We start from the raw sequence: 20,157 nt of genomic DNA, 5'->3' as shown, positions 1-20,157 counted from the left end.
ACCGTCCATATCACGGGGCGACGGCAGCGGCATCCCCCGACTCAGAAAGCACAAGTTTGGCTACTGTGGGTGCAGGAACCCGCCCTGGCTATTTTTTGCTTGAAACAGCTTCATTATTGAGCTGTTAGGACAAATGAGAGAGGGAGATAAATCCTCAGCTGCTGAAAAAGCATGGATGTTCCCCTTGGAGCAAGGCAGCCAGTCTGAGGACAGGGACCATAGTGCATTTCCTCTCTAGGGAAGGCACGAATGTAGCCAAGAAAAAGCACGGTTTCTGTGCAAAACATATCAAATATATCTAATTGTTACTATTGTGGGCAGGTTTCCATTTTTAATCACAGTTTTCCAAGTCCTTAATAATTACTTGGAATTAACATTAAAATTAACTTCAATCAACATTTCCTGTGATACATTTCTTTTTTGTTTGGCGCAGCTTGAAAAGTAACCAAAAATTCCCTCCCTAGCATGGGGAGGGCACGAGAGCACAGCAAAAGCAAGTGAAATTCATCCATGAATAGTTAGCAGCCACCACCCTGATCCGTGACCCGGTGGGCAGGTCTGCGACTGCCTTGCCGTCGGGAAGGGGCCGGTGCCCACCGCCCGCGTGACGGCCGGCCTCTGCTTGCTGGGAGATAAGGGATGATGCATCAGATGCTGCTGCGGCCCCAGTTCAGATGAATAATCCTCATGCAGAAGGAGTCCCTTGGACGTCAGCGGTGGCTGCGATGAGTCAGAGATCAGAGAAGGAGGCTTTTCTGGAAGGAACACTCAACGTTGGCTCGGCCCCCATGGAATCAGAGCCTTTGACTTGCAAACTGAGCTGGCTCGGCACCGGAACGCTGCGCGTTGGCTGCGGCGCGTTCCTCGGACGCAGCCCGAGGTGCTGACGGGGGGGAATTATTTACTCCCTGGTTTTTGGTGTCCTTTCTGTACGCGGTGAGAGCTGGGAGGGGGCGGCACAGAAGCACGCCGGTATTTCGGTTTACGAGCCAGAAACCAGGCGAATGCACTGACCTGAGCTAACGAGACTCCAAAATGCAGAAGCAATATTGAACGAGGGCGCTTCCACCCGCGCCTCCTGACACTTCCCATGCATGTCAATCAGAGGAGAAAGTGCAATTCAAGGTGCTATTTTGCAAACAGCAAAGCCTGCGAGCCTCATCCTGCAGGTGCGGAGGGTTTCCCGAGAAACGCTGGGTGCCGGCAGCTCTCTCCGGCCAGGTGTGGAAGGTGGTGGCCCCAAAGGCATCTAACCCAAGAGGAGCATCTTAATCTCACCCTGGACCTGACTCCTTAACCAGGCGAGGGTGAGAGCTGAGTGGGAAAGGCATTGCCCATCACAGTCGGAGTTATTTCTGCCATTCCTCTCCCACCCAAAGGCAGAGGAAAAGTCAAAGTCGCAAAGATTTTCTGGTTTTAATAAAAATCAGAGCAAGTTATCTGAAATAATTGATTGGGCAAAAAGCCCCTTTGTTTCTGTCTTCCCTATTTGAAATGTTCCAAGTTATCAGATAAAGATCTACATGCCGAACCATGTCACCCCCTCCACCCTCCCGGGTTTGAGTCGGTTCATTTTGAAAGCACTAAAACGAGGCCATCTGATCATTTCAAGGTTTTCTCCCGACCTTTTTTGAACGTACGAACAGCGAGTTTGCTATAATTGGCCTTTTTCCCGGAGACGTTTCAGTGAGTCAGCGTTTTCTGACCAACATATTCCCATCTTCTTCAAATAATGCTCAACTGGCTGCAGTGAAAAAAGTCTGAGCTCTGAAAGGTTGAGGAGAACTTTGCGTGCTCATCTTCACACAGACCTGCTTCTCTCAATAGATGGCTGTGCAGGACATTAGTACTTTTCCTTTGAGTACATCAGCTCCTGCTCCATTTATTCTAACAAACAGGAGCTTTCCTACCAGCACTACCTGGCACAAACCATTTTTAACTGGGACAAAAATGTTGGCTTAGTCAGTGTAAAATGAGTCATACCAGTTTACATCAGTTGTGGGACTGGTCCATAGCTAGGTTTTTTTTCCTCAAAACTACTTACTGAATTCCTTGTGGCAATTGTGATGTCAGAAATGGGTACAAGTGGAACACGTACACCCTAGAGTTTACGTGAAAAGAGTAAATCTGGGGAGCCTCCATGCACAAGTATCACCCACATGGTGCAGCGTACGTGTGAGGAGGCCGTAGGAGCTCAGGGATACCCAAGGGGAGCTCTGACTGCCTTCCCACCTCCCTACGAGATGAAATCTAACTTGCAGTTGCCATCTTGTGTGCAAGAACAAGGTAACATCACACGTACGATTCGATCACACACATCCTGAGTGCGTCGCGGACGGAGCCGATTCCAAACTCTGTTTGTTAGACAGGGCTGCCAGTCTGTGGTGTTTTCCGTACTGTTTTGGGGGGGTTTTTAGCTTGATTTGTTTGAGTTTCTACCAAGAGCAAATTCTGATTGTTATGGTTTTAAGTTTCAAGAACTTGTGTACAAAAAGAAATGATAAGGAATACAGGCAGGCCTACACAGCGTTGCTAAGAGTGACCATGTTTTGCAATAAGACCCAAAGGATGTGTTCCTTCAGTCCAGCAGAAAAGCCCTACGTCCTCAGGACACAGAAGTTAGGAGGACCATGGGGCCACCGCTGTCTTTGCTAATGACCCACTGCATCACCTGGGATGCTTTGCTCTCCTCCTCCCTACCTCGTTTCCTCCCCAGTCCCCATTTCAGGTGCGAGCTCTGCACCTCAAGTCTCTACGCACCAAGTCTCCTGGTGGCTTAGGGGAGGCAAAAATGATAAGTGGTAAGAGTTCAGTGGCAGCTTTTCTTGTGGAGGGACTCAGAGAATGCACCCACACTGCTAAATAAAACAGGGCATGGGACTCTTCTCTGGCTCTGAGGTCATGTGGCAAGACTGGCCACATCCACACCACCTTGCACTTCTCCCTGGGCCTCCTCCAGACCCCAGGAGGTGCACTCTTCACCTTAAAATGTTATTATTTTGTGTGCATTTCTTTGAAGTGCTTGAGGTAGCAGTTAGGTGGCCCTGCAGCCCAGCGGGGTGATGGCCCCTTAGCATCAAGGGTGCTGTACGTGCCTCAGGGTTGGGGTGAAGACACGGCTGGGTGGTGGGGCATACAAAGCCTTCTAAAACAGCGCTGGCTGACTGCTGCGACTTAGGTGTGCCACCCGTTACAAAGTGTTGACAATCAGGGTCCCATGGGAGAGTGCTCTGCCCAGCTCTCCTTTATTTAGCGGTACCAGTATGGCCAGAGGCGCAAGGAACCAAACCACACCAACCCAACCAGCCAAAGCAAAGAAAGCAACATCCTCTCCTCTTTTCCATTGGGCTTTTATTTGCTGATGACCAAGTCTAAGCTCTTCAGTCTTAGGTATGAATTCAGATCAACATTGCAGAAGGGTTTTCTAAACACAAACACTGAAAGCAAGAAATTACCTCCAATCAGCCAAGCTCTTTGCAGCCTGCACTGCAGGAATTGTGGCAAGAAAAGCCTCATGGTGCAGGAGTGAAGCCCTGGCGCTGAGCTCGTAGACCTGCACTGAGAGCTGAAAGCACCCATGGAAAGCATGGAGGCAGCTAACCAAGAGGGAGAAGGGCGGACCAAGGGGGTGGAAGGAAATGGATGCTGATGTTTATGGGCAGAAGAGCATCTCTGGACAACAGGGACTGTCAATATCCGATGGCAGTCTTGGCACTGTACCAGCCTCGAGCCTATCCTGCAGGAACCTTCTCCAGGCAGCACAGCTCAACCACTGTCACGCAGCAGTACTGCCACCACGTATAAATAACGTTCTTTCACCCTCACCCGGACGTGCTGTAACAAATTGTGTGTCTCTCTGGCAAGCAGTTGCACCAAACCTGCACTCGTTTTCATTCTGCCCAGGAGATGCACTCCATCAGCAAATCAGGGACGGAGATGAAGAAAAACGCACCTTGAAAATACTTTTTAGTCTCTCCAGTGGAACTGATGGGTGAGTTGGCAAGCGCAGCAGGCTACGGTGATGTGCAAACATACAGTAATATCCAGAATGAGATTACTGCACTGACTGCCTTCGCGGAGGCGCGGAGGTGTAGATGAGATAGAAGGCTGTGGCTGAAATGTAGGACCCTTCCAAAGAAGCAGAGAGGATGGAGATGTAGAAAAGGTGGAGGGAAGGGAGGGAAGTGGGAGGAGAAAAGTTCTAAGTGCCTTTTCTAATTCTAAGTTTTCTCAGACTTGCTTAGCTCTAATCTTTAATTCATATTTTCATTACAGTCTCTTTGCTCTGTAAAGTCTGCATTTCATGTAAAAGGAGCAGCTCAAACATCAATTATTTGACATAAGTCAACCCCTTGTTAAAGTCCTCTGCTCTACATATATGTAGGCTCCAATAAAAGAAGCATTAAACATTCATTAAATTAGAAATACATGAAGACAGTGTCTGCCACTCTTCTCATACAGATATACTTAATAATCCCAACCTTCTAGAGCAGCAAAAGCAAACCCATCTCTAATCCTTTTAGAAAGCCTGACCATGCAAAACACCCCAGCCTCTGCAATTTCCCTCTGAGTCACCCAGAGACTATCAGCTCTCGCAGGCCAGATCCTCAGCTGGAGTAAATCAGAGTAAAACAGCACTGCCGGCGTTACACCAAGCGACACGGACTCAGGATTTGGCTTTAGGCTTCTTTTGCAGCAAAATGGTTTACAGCAATGCAATTGGGTAATAACGTCACCTTTGGTCTTTTAAGTTACACCAAGAATCCGACTGGGTGGGGGACAGCAATGCCACCAGCCTGCTTTAATCTCAGTACTGCCCCGGCTGCTTGTGTTCTGCAAAAGGAACCTGCTTTCCCAACCTGAATCTAGGAACGTTTTCCCCCCCAAAAAAGTCCCAAACCCACGCCCTCCTCTACGATATACTATCGATAGAGGATCTTGAACTTCAACTGCTGCAGGCTTACGCACACAAATTCAAGCAACGTTTTCCCAAGGGGAAACAACCACTGATGAGCAGATGCCTCTTCATAAATATTTCTGAGTTTCAAGAGCGATGCAGACCACGTAACGCGTTTCCCACATCTCTGTGAGCTGTGTCCGCGGAATGAGAGCTTTGGAGCACGTCCCATCCAACAGATGACTTCTCATAATCCTCCTGACCCTGCTCTTTAGGGTGCCTGTAGACATTCTTTTTGAACATTGCTGGGGTGGAAGCATGGAAACATGGTTAGGACCTGGGGCACAAATTCAGGACATCGGCTTTCGCCTCCTGCCTGGCCTTAACGCTGTTGGGCAGTCTTTTCTCCTGCCCTGTTTAATATGGGAATTGCCCTTTTCTTGCTTCCTGGGCAGAGGAAGAGACCACAAATGGTCAGGAAGCATGAGCTGACCTGTAAGTGTGCAGATGAACACGTCGGGTCGAAAGGGGCTGCTGTCCCGCTGGCTCCCTACCGCAGCACACTTGGAATTGAGCTTTTCCTGGCAGTATCCCTGTCACTCTGATGCTGCACAGTCCAGCAGCTACCGCTTTGTGTGAGCACTGAGCTGTGTGATAGAGTTAATCACATTAAGCGCTGTTCAGTTCATGTCTTTTTTTTGTTCTCTAAAGGCTTCTCCTCTCCCTTCTCTCAGTCTTTCCTTCTTCTAAACTTCAGGAGGTGGCAGATTCAACTCAGCCCTCCTTGATGCTATCCCAGCACCAGGATGGCTAATTTCAGAAAGTTTAACCTCTAAATACCTTTCCAAAGCTTTTCTCTGTTACTAGAAGACTCTTCCAACAGCTGTGTCCACAGGGAACAGGTCATAGTCTTGAGTCAGCAGGGCGTTTCAACAGCCGGATAATCCACCTATGTGAGACTTCCAAGAGCAATTTCCAAAAGCTAGCTCTTCACAGATGCTTACACACCCAACTTTCATAAGCAAGTTTGGTATCTATGTGCCTTTAACCACTTGGCCCAAAGTGATGGAGGTGAACGAGCTCCACCAAAAATCAATTTCTGTGAAATGACTTCTTTTTTCAAGGAATAGTAAAACAAATACTGAAGTATTTTGTCAACTGGTCCAAATATACGGCCTTGTTTTCAGTCTTGATCTTCTACTAACTCTTAAATCAATCTTTTTTTTTTTTTTTCTCTGTTGGTAACCAAATCACTCCTTTAATTGAGCCAACAGGACACCACAGTTGACATTCATGGTGGCAAACACAAAGAACATTAGCTGACAAACAATCAAAACCACATCCTTTGTAGTCTCAGGAACTTGCTTTTGCATTCAGCCTTCCAAACCCACTGATTTTCATAGCTGGCCACAAAGCCTTGGTGCACTGGGCTTTGTCATCGCAACGTTAAGGCGGCTTCTATAGGTTCTGCAAAAATGGAAGACGACTCCTGGTTTGGGGTGGCATCTCTGCATCAGCACAGCCGTTCTAAGGAGTCAACTGTGAAACAACCACCAGACCTCGTATACTGGGCAAGTGCTGGCCAAAGAGGAGCAGGTCCTTCCCATGACCCCTCAGCCTGACGTCTGAATGGGCTGGCGGGGTCAAGCGATTTCCCAAAAAGCTGGCTGGCTGCCATGAATGCTTCATCCACCAAGAACGAAGGGTGATGTGGCTACGCTTCCCTCCCAGCTTTGGTCTCCGGGACCTACAAAGAGGATCGTGGAGTCCAGGAAAGTCCGGCATGGGGGATACTTCTTCTTCTTGGCTGGTCACATTCAACTTGCATCTGCACAACCAATCAGCATATTGCATAGACTTTGACTGAAGGGGTTTTAACTGCAATCTTAAAATCTGGCCATTTCAGGAATTCCTGAAATAAATTAGAAGAGGAATTTTATTTAGTTGTTTTTTCTAAAGGAATTTCCCCGTGGCTCCAAATCACTGCTTTCCATAAAGTAAATGAAAATGAAGTCTTCTCTCATCCTCTTGCCACATTTTCTGTGTCATCTTTATCCTGCAACAGTTGTATATAATCAAATGGCAGACAAAACATCCTCTCCCCAAAAACCTTCCTTTTTTTCCTCAAACTTTTAGTAAATTTTTTCCACACTTGATTTATTTTTTTTTTTTTGGTCACTGATCATGTTAGAAGCAGATGCTTTCCAAAACAACGACCTGCAGATTCAGTCATCTACATCTTGCAGATAAACAAGAAGCTGTATTTATGCAATAAAGCACAGGTTAACTTAATATCCAGGCACTGGATTATGCAATATTAAAATCTTGGCACTTTTGAAGATAGTTGATAATTTGGAACAACAGAGACCACGTGGGAAAGTTCTTTTGGTCAGTAGTGGTTAACAACTTGCGCTGTTAATCCATGACATTCACTTAAAATACAATAAATAATTTACATTCATAATGGAGCCTTTTTTCCCCCAAAATCCCAAAGGGCTTTGCAAAATAAACACTTGGCATTGCCCCCTGAAGACAATACCTGGGTGTTGATTCAGTTGTCTCCCTGATTCGGAGGGAAGAGCCCTGTTCATTGACCGCATCGCCAACACTTCTTTCCGTGGCATCTAGATTTTCCTGGGAGGTTTACCCACCCGAGTGGTAATTGGTATTAAGCCTGCTTAATTTATGAATGTAAATGAAGTTCCTTAACCAACTTTCACCCGGCATGACACTGGGCAGGATGGGAACCGCCTGGCCTGAGGGCTGCCTGCCCATGTCCTGGCACCAACTCCCTCCGTTGTCCACAGCGGAGCTTTTCCGAAGGGACACCCCTTTGGCTGTTGGCGACTTCAAAAAAATCTCCTGCATAGAAAAAAGGCATTTCTACACTCTGCTTGCTAGGAAAAAGCTGCCTCGAAGGTCAGCCCCGGGGTGTTGTTCCACACAGCGGCGTGCAAAATTCACTTAGGGACACATGTAACACGTATTTGTCTGCTAAACGAAAGGCTGCCCTTGGCTTTGACAGGTTGGGAAAATCCTCGGGGGTTTTCCGGGTTTTCTTCCCTGTGTTATGGAAGGAACAGGCTGGGGTGCAGAATGCTTATTTCAAATTATCTCGAACAGAGAAATAATGAGCAGCAAGTTTGCATTCTCAGTAAATTAAGAGAGCAGCTTAGGTAAAATGTGGCTTTATATGCATGGAAATAAATTATTATTTACTCGCTTTCATGCTCATGCCCTTACAGATGAAGACATTTGTAGGGAATTATTAATATTTATAGCATATTACAATAAATACCCATAAGAGCTTTGAGTGAACACATGCAATTTTACCAAGGTAAAATCTGTTGAAGGTCAAAGAGATCTTTTACTTGTGTGTGGAGGGCAGCGTCAGACTCTTTACTTTGAAATCTGTATCAGCTGTGATAATTTAAAACTTTAATTAAAGACTCAGTGACAGATTATCTACAAAACGTCTTCCTGCTGCCCAGTATTTCATCACAAATGTCTCCAGAAGCCCACGCTAACGTGAGTAAGCACACTTGCCAGGAAGTATTTCATCGTGGACACGGTAGCTTTTATCTGTCGTGTTGGGTAACAAATTCTTTTGTTGAGGATTGGTGGCAACAAAAATTAAATTAAAAGCAAAACCAGAGCCCCAAACAGAAATTTATAATGCTTATTCTGTTCATCCCTCAAGAAAATGAAACTGCCAAGGCAAAGTCTATTTTAGCAATTGCGTTAATGTATGTGTAAATGGGTGACGGCGTCTTTGAAATGCTCTGAAAAGAATTTCACACGTTAGAGAGGACAAGAAGTTAACAATTCTATTGTGGCATTTATTAGAATTTTTAAATTAATTTCCCCGCCACAGCTGTGCCATAAAATCCCCCATGATGATGAATTTTTGCTAATGTCGAGATTATTTTTGGACGCAATTCTGAAGGAGCACTTTGTGAAATAAGGAGAACACGGGTCGCCGGGAACCCTGCGCTGCCCTTTCCTTGCCTCTGCTCACCTCCAGCCTTTCCCCGAGCAGCTGCGAGGCTGCTCATTTGAAATTGCATCCTGGTTTGTTTTTTTTTTCCATGGAGCAGCTGACAGGGGACGGATGCAGAAGCGGCGTGAAGCTGAGCCCCTTAGAGCAATGGGCAAAGATCAGCGTGTTGCCAACTCAGCACGGCGTTGGAGGAAGGACCTCCAAGGCTACCCTTGTTGGAGCACATCTACTCACCCCCCTGAAAGGGCATGTTGGGGGGTGGGTTTGGCTCTGAACAAACAGCACTGGACAAGGCGAAACGCAAGGAATTTCTCCCTTTGCGCGCAGCAGCAGGCGAGTTTTTCCAAGCTGGCAAAGAGGAGGAATCCATTTAATCTCGATCACAGATTAAACCAGATGACAAGATGCAAGTGATGATACACTGGGGATCCCTCCCATCCCTGCATCCTTGTCAGACCATGTCCAAACGGTTGAAGGAAACAAAAAGAGCAACCTCAGAGCGATGTATAAGGAAGGGCTTCAAAAACCACACGTCCCACCAATAATGAGGCTCAACCAGCAGCAATGGATGGACTTACTGGGAGGGACAAGCAGAGGTTTGGAGATGAAGAGTTCAGGGTCAGGGGAGAAGACCCAGGGGAAGTATGAGTAACAGCCCACAGGCATGTCTCCAGCCCTGGACACAGGAGGGTGGGGACCTTGTTGGGGGGATTTTTGCTCGGAAAGGCTTCGGCGTAAGCAGAGTGGATGGATGTTCTTGCCGAGCTGCAGGAGAACCTGGGGGCAGGAGGGACAGCACAGATGGTGGCAGCCACGAGCTTGACTTTAACAGTGACAGGCAAGGTTTAGATCCCTCGGAGGAGAGAGTTAACAATAGCTGACACACTTTTGTCTGGAGAAGTCAGGATGATTAGAAATAACGACTCGGGGCCATAATTCTGCGGTCTGTCACTGCTGGGAAACGTGAAATCCAATGACCTTTTATCTCCACGACAGAAACGCTGCGCAGCACCTGGAGCCATCGCCCTGAAAATCCACTCTGACAAATCAGACGATGGGACACGAAGGAGGAAACGTCCTCTCCCTCCCTCCCAGTGAATTTTAGCCTCCCAGTGAACTCTGCCTGCTCCGCGCGCGACGCGGCGTTCCCTGCTGAGCAGAGCCAGCTTTGCACGAGCCGCGGCGCATTTAGCAAAGCACAAGAGAACAGTTCTATTTCTTTTGACAATAAGGGATAAATCTCCAAAGCCACTTGTTCAGACTGTTCTTGAATGATGGTAGAGGGAGGGAAATTGATATTGGCTTTTTATGAATCTTCAGGTCAGGTATGTTAGAATCAACAGATTTTTGCATTAACCTCACCGCTTCGCGGCACTTTTGCCCTTAGCAAGACATAATTAAGAAAGGCATGAAAATCTATCCAAATGTATCCAGAGGAAATTATTCTCCCATTAATGGCAGCAACAGCTAAACAAGCAGGCAAATCACGCTGCTAGCAGAGCGCAGGAAATGATGCAGGGCCGTGTTTCAACCTAAAATGAGGTTTTTCCTTACCAAAATTTTAAGGAGTAGCTTTTGAAATGAGGATCTGCACTACGTGTTGTTACCAGGATTGACTTTCTTTTCCCCCCAACAGCTGTATCCGCCAAGTTCGTCTGTTTGCCAGTCTGAAATGATAACCACAGGGGCTGAGACTAAGTGGAAATCTTTTCATCATACTGACACGAGGCACTGTAACTGTCCCCACCACCCTCGCAGAAAGCAAACGCTACTGGATGGAAGGAAAAAAACAAATAAATTAAAAAAAGAAGGGGGGGTTCAGTCATTTAAGTGGGTCTGTCAGCTTGTGTTATCTTCGTGCATTTGTGAAACTGGGCTTTAATTGACCGGCTGCAGTGGCGAGCTGATAAGACAAAATCTTGGTCTCAAGCTGAAGAGGCAGCTGAAAGCCTTGTGATCCTCACTCATTAGGATGTGTCAGAAGGGGAAGAGACACAGCAATGCCTGTTGCTCTTCCGCATGACGTTCCCAAATTGTAAGAGGGAGGCGAAGGGTGCACGCCAAGCTCGGAACCACGTCCAAGAGCAGTAACAAAATTTGCTCCTCAGATTCCCGGTGACAGCAGAGACTATCTCAGTGCCTCCTCATTTATAAATATCACTGTGTGAATTATTTCATTTCATCTGTGAAGGAGAAAGCCAAAACTACAAGCACTGGCCAACTATTAGCCAGTCAGCTCCAGCTGCAGCAGGACGAGCAGAAGGCCCTGACAGCTTGGGGGGTCTCACATCTCATCCCTACAGCCAGGCTGGGACACACAGAGGGGTTCAGCTCCCCTCCACAGTATCCCCCATATAGATATGCTCCTCGATCCCAAGGAACAGCCGTGCCACCGCATCACCTTTTCCCTCCATCCACTGCAGGCTTAGAGCTGTGCTGCAAGTCCAGGTCTCCTTGGCCCCAGGATCCCCAAGGTATGTAGGCTGCTCTTAGGATGGTAAGAAATACTTCCCTGCCTAAAGAAGGTTTCAGAGAACTTTGTATCTCCAACAGATGATTGAAGAAAGGAGTAGAAAAATTTGGCAAAACCATGGAGGAAGCCTCCTGGCTTCTAGCTGAGGGTCCCAATCACTAAACTGTGCCTTGGAGCCCCTTCAGCAGATGGCTGACTTTCCTTCTGTACTCTTGTCCTTGCTCCTATCAGTAGGAGCTGCTTCTTTCCCTTTCTTCCTGGTTATCTGGGCACCCTGCCTGTTTTTGGAAGAAAGATGCTGCCCACTCCTGGTCATCAGGGATGTTGGGGACTGCAAAACACAAAGCCACCGAGCCCCAAAGTGGGGGAGTCTGGTTACTGGGGGGAAACGGTCATGGCGGTGAAGGGTTGGTAGGGAAATCCAGCAGCTCCTGGACCCGTGTGAAGCCACCTTTGAGTCTGCACTCCTGGGAAGCCTTAGCGATGCTCACAGTTTGGATTCATGCGACGCGAACCAGATGGGAAGGAATCGGGAAGTGCTGCCACCGTAAATGAGGGAGATTCAGCATGGTACCCTATACATGATGGGAACACGGAGGCCAAACACACACGAGCAGTGTTTGTTCAGGTGTAAATGAGTCAAGGTGACAGGGACGGCGATGGCCACTGTTACCCCTCCCCATCATCAACCCAACTCTTGCCGAGTGCAATGGGAAACCTCATACCCACGTGCAGCAGGCTATATGCAGAAGAAGTGGACAGAGGTGGTAAACATACCTTTTCTTTGAACATCATCAACAACAAACCAATGAAATTTCTTATGAATATTTTCTGCTTTTCAACAGAAATATGAAACTCTAAACAAAAACCTTTTAAAATACTTTTGAGTAAAAATTATGGTTTAACATAAAACTCAGGATTTCAAGTAGTATATTTGGTATAGTTTTCCAGACCAGTCTTAATTTTGCCAATTCCTTTAGTAAAAATATTTTGCATTTCCAACTGTTTGCTTTTTCTCTGTCTTGAAGAGCAGAAAATGTGCTGAAAATGTTATTTCTCTGTAAACATTTTCATTTAGATCCAAAAGCAACCACTACTCTTATCCAGCAGCAGTGATGAAGGTAGGAGGACACATATATGGGTACCAAATTCCAAACATGAGAAGATGAGTCCAAGCACCCATTTCTTATAAGTTAAGAAAGCCATGAAGAAGTTTATGTGAAGCTAGCTCACCTCTTGATCTGTCTTCACGTCTACGTTAGGAGAAAGGTGTTTTTCCAGAGACATAAGTGCGTACGGGCTGCGGTACAATACCAGGGAGACCTCCTTGGAAACATATTTTCCACAGAGGTACCTCCAGTCATCTCAAAACCTTTCTTGAAAGCACTGCTGAATCTGACTCCAATTCATGAAATCGTTTCAGCAGGACAATGAGGGCCAAGGCTACACACAGACTCCAGCACACAACCTACAACGTTACAGGCTTGGTGGGTGTCTTACTGGCCCCAGTGGGAGTTTTACCATTGATTTTGGTGAGTATTCCCCTGGTCTTAAGTAATAATCACTGGCTTCTTAATTTAGGGACAAAGACTCTCTCTTTTCTTATATACTTGATCTCATGTTAGACTAATTACGAGAAAAAAAGCAAAGATACCAAACAACTGGCACCGATATCAGGGCTCAATCCTATAAAACCTTACTCAAGTCAGCAACCCCATCAGCTTCAACGAGAAGACACAGGCCATGAAGGGCAGCCTTAATTTTCCCAGTTGCCACCTTGTAACTGAAGCCCACACACAAGGAGAAGTAACAGTCCCAGCTCCGGCCTGTGCCGATGGAAGCAAACCTCCTGGCGATGCATGGGTAACAACATTTCAATAAAATGTTTCCTTTACATCTCTTTGTTAAAGCCAATACAGTACTTTCTTACCATTTTTGCAGACAGGACAACACTGTTCTGGTTCATAGACCGGGTTGACACACTCGGGAACTGCGCAGTCTGCTACAACACAGTGAACTTCATTGCTGGGCTCGCAGCGACACCATTCGCATGGCGAGGGCTAGGAACAAATCTAAAATTAGCCCATTTCCTCCCGGAGCTCACAAGTTTGCAACATTTCTATCTTGCCATAAGATAAACACATCAGCGTTCAATACCTCTCGACTGCATTCATTTATCATGGGTAATATAAATTAACCTATAGGACAAAATAGTAACATCTGAAATAGGCAACTAGAAGAACAGAAAACCCAGTGAGCACGATACTTGTTTTCCCAGAGAGGGTGTGGGGTTTTTTAGCTGTCATGAGACTTCAAGGTCCCTTCATCAAAAAGCCTGAGCTGAAGCCACTAGGTTGTATCTCTGCTCTACCCATCTGTTGTTACCTTACATGTCTGGACGGGAGCAGAGCAGGATTTTTGGAAGATCACGACTGGTGGTTCCTCCCATGAAGGGATAGATATGGAAGGACAGGGTGATTTTCCAGGTCATATCCATATCCCATGTAGACCACCACTGCCAGCAAACCCACAGGCATTGGAAAGGTGCTGCTGGGGTGGCTCGTCCATCCGCCAGCCCCTCCGTGTGCTTTCGTTCCCGCTTTTCAGAGCGGAGGAGAATAGTGCTGTTCTTGGAGGAGCAAAACCATTTTATTCCGTGTTTGTGCAGCACAGAATCCGTCTCTAAATAACATAAGGCCAGGTTGGATGAGGCTTTGGGCAACCTGCTGTAGTGGAGGGTGTCCCTGCCCATGGCAGGGGGGTTGGAACTGGATGATCTTTGAGGCCCCTTCCAACCCAAACCATTCTATGATTCTATGATTCTATAACCACTACGGCTGGCCCTGGCCCTACTCCTGCCTGTTTCAACAGGGCTTGTGAGCAACTGCCTCACACACAATACGTAAACAACTAAGAGCCTGAATAATTCTGCTGAAGTCAGGGAGTTCTGGATTAAAGCACCCAGCTAAACGGTTTCCTTTCAGCTCCATCAATTCCAACAGGAATCTCTACCTACCGTCAAACAGCAGAGAGTTGTCTCTTTGCTTCCACACCCTCTGAAAGGCTGTGGAAATCCACTGGGAAATAGCAAGGGCAGTGTTTTAAAGGTTCCCGTGTTTTTATGTGTGTGCAATGTGATGAAAAGATGACAACAAAACTAAGAAAGGAGAATAAGAGGAGAATTTGAAAGGAGAATAACTAATAACTTCCTTTCAGTAGAATCATAGAATTACACAACAGTTTAAGTTGGAAGTGACTTTGATGATCATCTAGTTCCAACCCCCCTGCCATGGGCAGGGACACCTTCCACTAGACCAGGTTGCTCAAAGCCTCATCCAACCTGGCCTAGATCACCTCCAGGGATGGAGCATCCACAGCTTCCCTCGGCAACCTGTTCCAGTGCCTCACCAGCCTCAGAGTGAAGAATTTCTTCCTCAGATCTAATCTAAATCTCCCCTCTACCAGTTTAAAGCCATTTCCCCATGTCCTATCATTACACATCCTTGTAAAAAGCCCCTCTCCAGCTTTCTTGTAGGTCTTCTTTAGGTACTGGAAGGCTGCTAGAAGGTCTCCCCACAGCCTTCTCTTCTACAGCACCTGTAGGTTCAATACATAACTCTCAATTCCTTAGCATCACTAACACTTGAATGAGTAAACGTGGATATTGGAAAACATTCTGCTTTCTGTTGCATGGGTGGGAATCTGCAGCAATGGGAATTTCTCCATATTAAAAAAAAAAGAAAAAAGTGAGATGCAAAAGAAAGGAGGATTCATCCCCATGTGTTCCAGACCCCAGTGATGTGTCACTCACTTCTACGAGACAAATATGATCTGTGAGCCCTGGTTCTGGCAGGTAAAAAGCTTTTCGGTTCACCTCTAAGAAGCTCCATATGTCTTGAGTCAAATAATTTATCCCCAGGAAAATCATTTCTACCCTAAAATGCACTAATTAAAGCTTCCTTTGCTTTGTCTCAGCGTCTGCAATCTATAATTCCCATCACCTCTCATTTGCTCACCGCTTTAGCAATTTAGGTAAAATCAGCACTCGTTGAGCAAGGGAAGAAGTCTGTGGAGGTGGAATTCCTCTCTCTAATTATCTTTCCTCATTCAATTCTGCTTTGATTTCTGTCTGAAGCACCAGGAATCTAAATTCATGTGACTGACATTTCTTATTCAAGGCTATTTAATAAGAAGAAACAATACAGAAGAAAATAGACAGAACTATTTGCTGAGGGATCAATAAGAAAATTGCTGCTTTGTTTTTCCTCATTTTAATCGCTAATTATACGGAACAGTAGAACTAGATCTTGTGATTTGTGGAGGCTTTCGCTGATGCATCCTTCAGGACTTGTCCCCATCTTCACTACTCCAGTGGCTGCAATGCTAAGAAGTATGCGACGCATTTCCAGGACTGCAGCCCAATCTATTGCTTAAAGATGATCAGCACAAGCAGAAGATGCCCCTGAATGACTCTGCAGCTGAGTAAACGAGACAAGATTTACACATCTTTTGCTTTTATGATGTTGGTGTAACCTGAAAATGACACTGTAATAAACCATGATGGTGATGGTGACCGACATGACCATGACCATGATGGTGACCGACACCGAAAGCAGCTTTTCAAGAAGGAAGAATTGCAAACAACTAAAGAAGGAAAGCACACCTCGGCAGCACAAGGAATGAGCAGCCAGCAAAAGAAGATGCTGCTTTGGCATGAACGACGAGACTTTTCTCAGCCACCTCCTCTTCCCTGTCTTACCGAGTTCAAGCCACATGGTCTTGCCTCCAGGATCTGACCATTTTGTTCACTTGCCAGTGACCCTTACCGTGGCTCTTACCTAGTCCCTCACCTCCACAGGTGACTGCAGCCTTCCTGCCCACTTATTTTATGAATCTCTAGGTGCTTTCTCATAGAAGATGTGCTTTGGGATCTGATTTGCAAAGCCCTGTCCTTGCAGAAAGGACTTTGCCCCAAGCACACTGATTGAGCATCTTTTTACTGTTGTCTGTGGGCTCTACATCCCAGCTATTAATTTCTCTAGAGGTACCCTTCTTGTGGAACAACTATAGGACATTGGCCAAAAAAGTCCTCTATTTTTCCAGTAGGTAGAGCAAGTGGTGAAATGATGAACTGAGAATCAGTGAAGAACAGGAAACCAGTGAAAGATGTCCCCGAGTTTTGTTTCCTGATTCCCAATTTAAAGATATATCCCCCATGGAAGAGGGGTGCTTTACACGTCTGTAGCCACTGAAGTTCAAACACCAGCTAACATCAGTTCCTGAAAAGAAATGCTCATCCCTACTGAAAAACAAGGATGAAAAAACACACAGGGTTTCTGAAGTATGAAGGAGAGAGGACACAAATCAGAGGCTATGCATTTCCCACATGGACAGTGCCAATGTTTTACTGGTGTCCCTTAAACTGATATTCTGGAAAAAATGTTAAGATTAAAGGATCATAAAAAGCTTGGGCCAGAAGATGATTTATTCACTCTACCTGTCCAAAGCAGAACAACCTCCTGGAAGACTTTCTACCAAAGGATTTGTAGGAAGGATTTCAAGAGATGTTGGTGCAGAAACATTCTTCTCATCATTGTCCAAAAGGAAAGGACGTTTATGGTGCCTAACTATAACTCAGACACACACCCACCCAAAAACTGCACGGTTCCTTACTGTTCAAGGTATGTTTTAAGAAATGGACCTACCATTAAAACCAGATGAGCAAACTAGGTGCTTTTGTTGAAGGTACCAGTACAGCATTTTGACTTGCGAAAATTGGGGCAAAGCACCTGAAATCGATTTTACCCAGTTTTCACTTACAACAGGGGTGAGATCACTAACCCTCAGAACTAGTGAGGAAATACGTTTTTTGATGTTGCCAGTGCAGGGACCAAGTCAGGCCAAGTTGGTGGGAAGCAGACGTGACCAACATCTAACTGCTATTCAAGGACTTTTGAGAACAGATGAAGTGGGACACAAAGCACAAAGGACCTTCTCAGTCTCAGCACTGACCCTGATTCATCTCTCCTTCGGCCAGTCACTTTGAAGAGACCAAACAAGCACAAGGACGTGGACCCTAAACACCTCTGTCTATGACCACACCTGAGATCATGGCCCAACTTCTATTTCTCTTCTGGACTACAGATCTCAAGGAAGACTCCAGGTTTGGCTGGGAGGGCAGGTTCACTCCATGCTTCTACCACGGTATGGCACTGTCCCGTACAGCAGGGAAGCTGGAGGAAGGAGCAAGCACTCATCTGGTTGAACGACTGGAAAACCTTAGTCACAGGTGTTGTCAAATGGGAAACATCTGCAATCAGCAGAGTTTGTTAACGAAGAAAGAAGGAAGGAAAATTAAAACAGAGAATAGAGAATTTTGATGGCTAATAAAGATTTTATGTGCATGAGCACATAATGATAAACTTGATAGATGAGATAAACAAACCAACGAAAAAGGCAGCAAAGGAAACAGAATGAGAAACAAGATACACCCTGAGCAGGGGAAATGAGGAAGCCAAACCAGATGTGGATACTGTATCTCCTAATCTTTACTCTTGCTCCCCACCCCTCTACCAGCTCCCCACCATTTTCACCCTCTCTTTGGAAGAAAATGCCAGCATGTGTAGGAATTATGCTGCTAACATCATCCAGCTACTCCTCACAATGATAAGGGGCTCCCTCTCTTATGGGGTTGGACAACAGGTGGGTCCTTCTTTAGGTTTCATAAAACCATGGAAACCTCATACCTCTGAGAGGTCTACACTTGGAGGGCTCCAACAGGCCCTCAAGTTATCCAGAAGGTCTGGTAGACAGACAGAGAGATTGCATCATCAAACAGTTCTTCAGGAAAATAGCCTGGTTCTTCCCAAACTTAAAGGAGAGGTGGAGAAACGGAAACCGAATTCAAATCTCAGTGTCTAAATCTACTCTTTTATGCTTTTCTACAGCTGAAGAGATCGGAACGAAACATTTTTTCAGACCAAGGCAGCTGGTCCAATCACACAAATAACCGATACACCAAACTTCAAGTTTTTAGGCAAGATCTTACAAGATCTTGCTTTACCGCATCTCATTTAATCACAGAGATTCTCTTGTCCCAAACACTTACTGAACTTCCCTTCTATTTCACCCTTTGCTCAAGCCTTGTCCACAGCTACAGCACCCTAAGCCACCTCTCTGCCGCCCCAAACGTTTGAGAGATTTTTCTGCAACACGCAGACTGCCCTGCAAGAGCTTATTGCTGACTAGTAAGTATTCTCCTCGAGGGAACGGAGGACGCATATATACATATAAATATATAGGAAACTCCGTACTGCAGCCCTCTTCTCTCCTGCCTCCAGTAAGGATTTCTCTGCCTACACATCTGCTTGTCGGTCACTCCTAGCTGCTTCTACCTCCACATCTCTAGAGAGGTGGAAAGGGAGTGATTGACCTGAGACAAACGAAAAACTTTGGCGATGACAACGGATTGATTCTTTTTCTTTACCTGTTTGTTCTGTCAATCAGGAGCAATTTTTCTCAGACTTTTCCTCTGCTGTCGCATTCATCAGGGTAACCGTGGCTTCCAAGCACACTCATTTCGGTCCTATACGTGGGCTCTCACCCAGCTCAGAAAAGGTCTCAGACCAAGTTTTAAGGCTGCAGTCTCCTGTGATCAGCTGTGATCAATCCAGCTGGCTTCACGGGCAAACTGGCTGGTTTGCATCTCATACCCCTCTGGGAGCTGGGAAAACGGTGCCTGTTTTCCCAGCAGCCTTCTGAGAGCAAAGCATAACTTGGCACCTAAGTGCTTCAAGAACCAGTAGATCTTGTACCATCAAAACAGACTATACACAGACCTTCTGTTCCTTGAGACTGCCCGCTCTATGAATTTAGATGCCAGCTCCCGATTTCCTCCAGGCATGTTTAGCACAGCCGCTTCCCAAGACATCGGAACTCTCCTCACCTTTTCAAGAAAAGACTTGGAATTACGTGGTACTTTCTTCGTACCTTTTCAGCCTCATGGAAGAAGGTTTACGTCTTTGATGGAGGCTGTAGGTTGCTCAAAGCTACTGCAGATTCTTGCAATTGCCCTCTAGCCATCTGTTCCGAGATGCAGCTATCAGGATTCATTGGGCTGCTCTCTTCCTCCTCCTTCCCACACTCTCCAGCTAAGCTTGAAGAGGGTATTCATGCAAGAATATCCCATAATCTCATACTCGAAGACGTCATCTCATTGACTAGGTCCCACGAAGTGGTCACGTAAGGACCATGTCCTCGTGCTGTCTGACTATTGCACAACAACCCTTCACCAATTATACCCAGCTACCAGCAAACAACTACAGAGCAATACGAACTGTGCAATTACTATATCCCAAATACTTGACGTTTCTTTTGAGGAAGGAAATAGAAAAGCTTCAGGTAAGTGTTTATAACCATCTACTCATGTTACAATAGACACATACCGATCATCATGCAAGGGTTGTTCAAGTTAGTAGAAGACAATCCAAGTATTTCCACTGAATTGAACAGACCTGCTATTGGAGCCTGTGATGCTTTTCACAGTCAAGTAGGCATATTTATAAAACGGGCAGAATGACTGGAGAAGTCTGCTTGGTTGACTGGAATCTGAAGCGGTGTATAACCAAGAAATTAAGCCAGTGGGTTTTCTTTCTGAGCCCCACGGAAACCCAAGTATCCATCACACCAGAGCAAATGCAGAGCAGATGCCAGGACTCTTGATATCACTGCAAATCAGGCATGTTAGCTCCCACCTCCTTTAAACATCAAAAAGGAAACGATGCGTTA

At 46.0% G+C, this 20,157-nt stretch overlaps 1 protein-coding gene across 1 annotated transcript in view; it reads right to left on the bottom strand.

Annotated features, from left to right (window-relative positions):
- Positions 1-20,157, bottom strand: part of VWC2L (von Willebrand factor C domain containing 2 like) — a 51,113-nt gene that overhangs the window by 18,796 nt on the left and 12,160 nt on the right. The window contains exon 2 of the mRNA XM_086615967.1: positions 13,301-13,430. Coding sequence (XP_086472093.1) covers positions 13,301-13,430 — 130 coding nt within the window. The remainder of the gene's footprint in view (positions 1-13,300; positions 13,431-20,157) is intronic.

The sequence above is a fragment of the Tauraco erythrolophus genome, chromosome 8, assembly GCF_009769465.1.
Source record: "Tauraco erythrolophus isolate bTauEry1 chromosome 8, bTauEry1.pri, whole genome shotgun sequence".
NCBI classification, from domain to species: Eukaryota; Metazoa; Chordata; class Aves; order Musophagiformes; family Musophagidae; genus Tauraco; species Tauraco erythrolophus.
The sequence above is the reverse complement of the archived record's forward strand: the minus strand, read 5'-3'. Positions and strand labels throughout refer to the sequence as shown.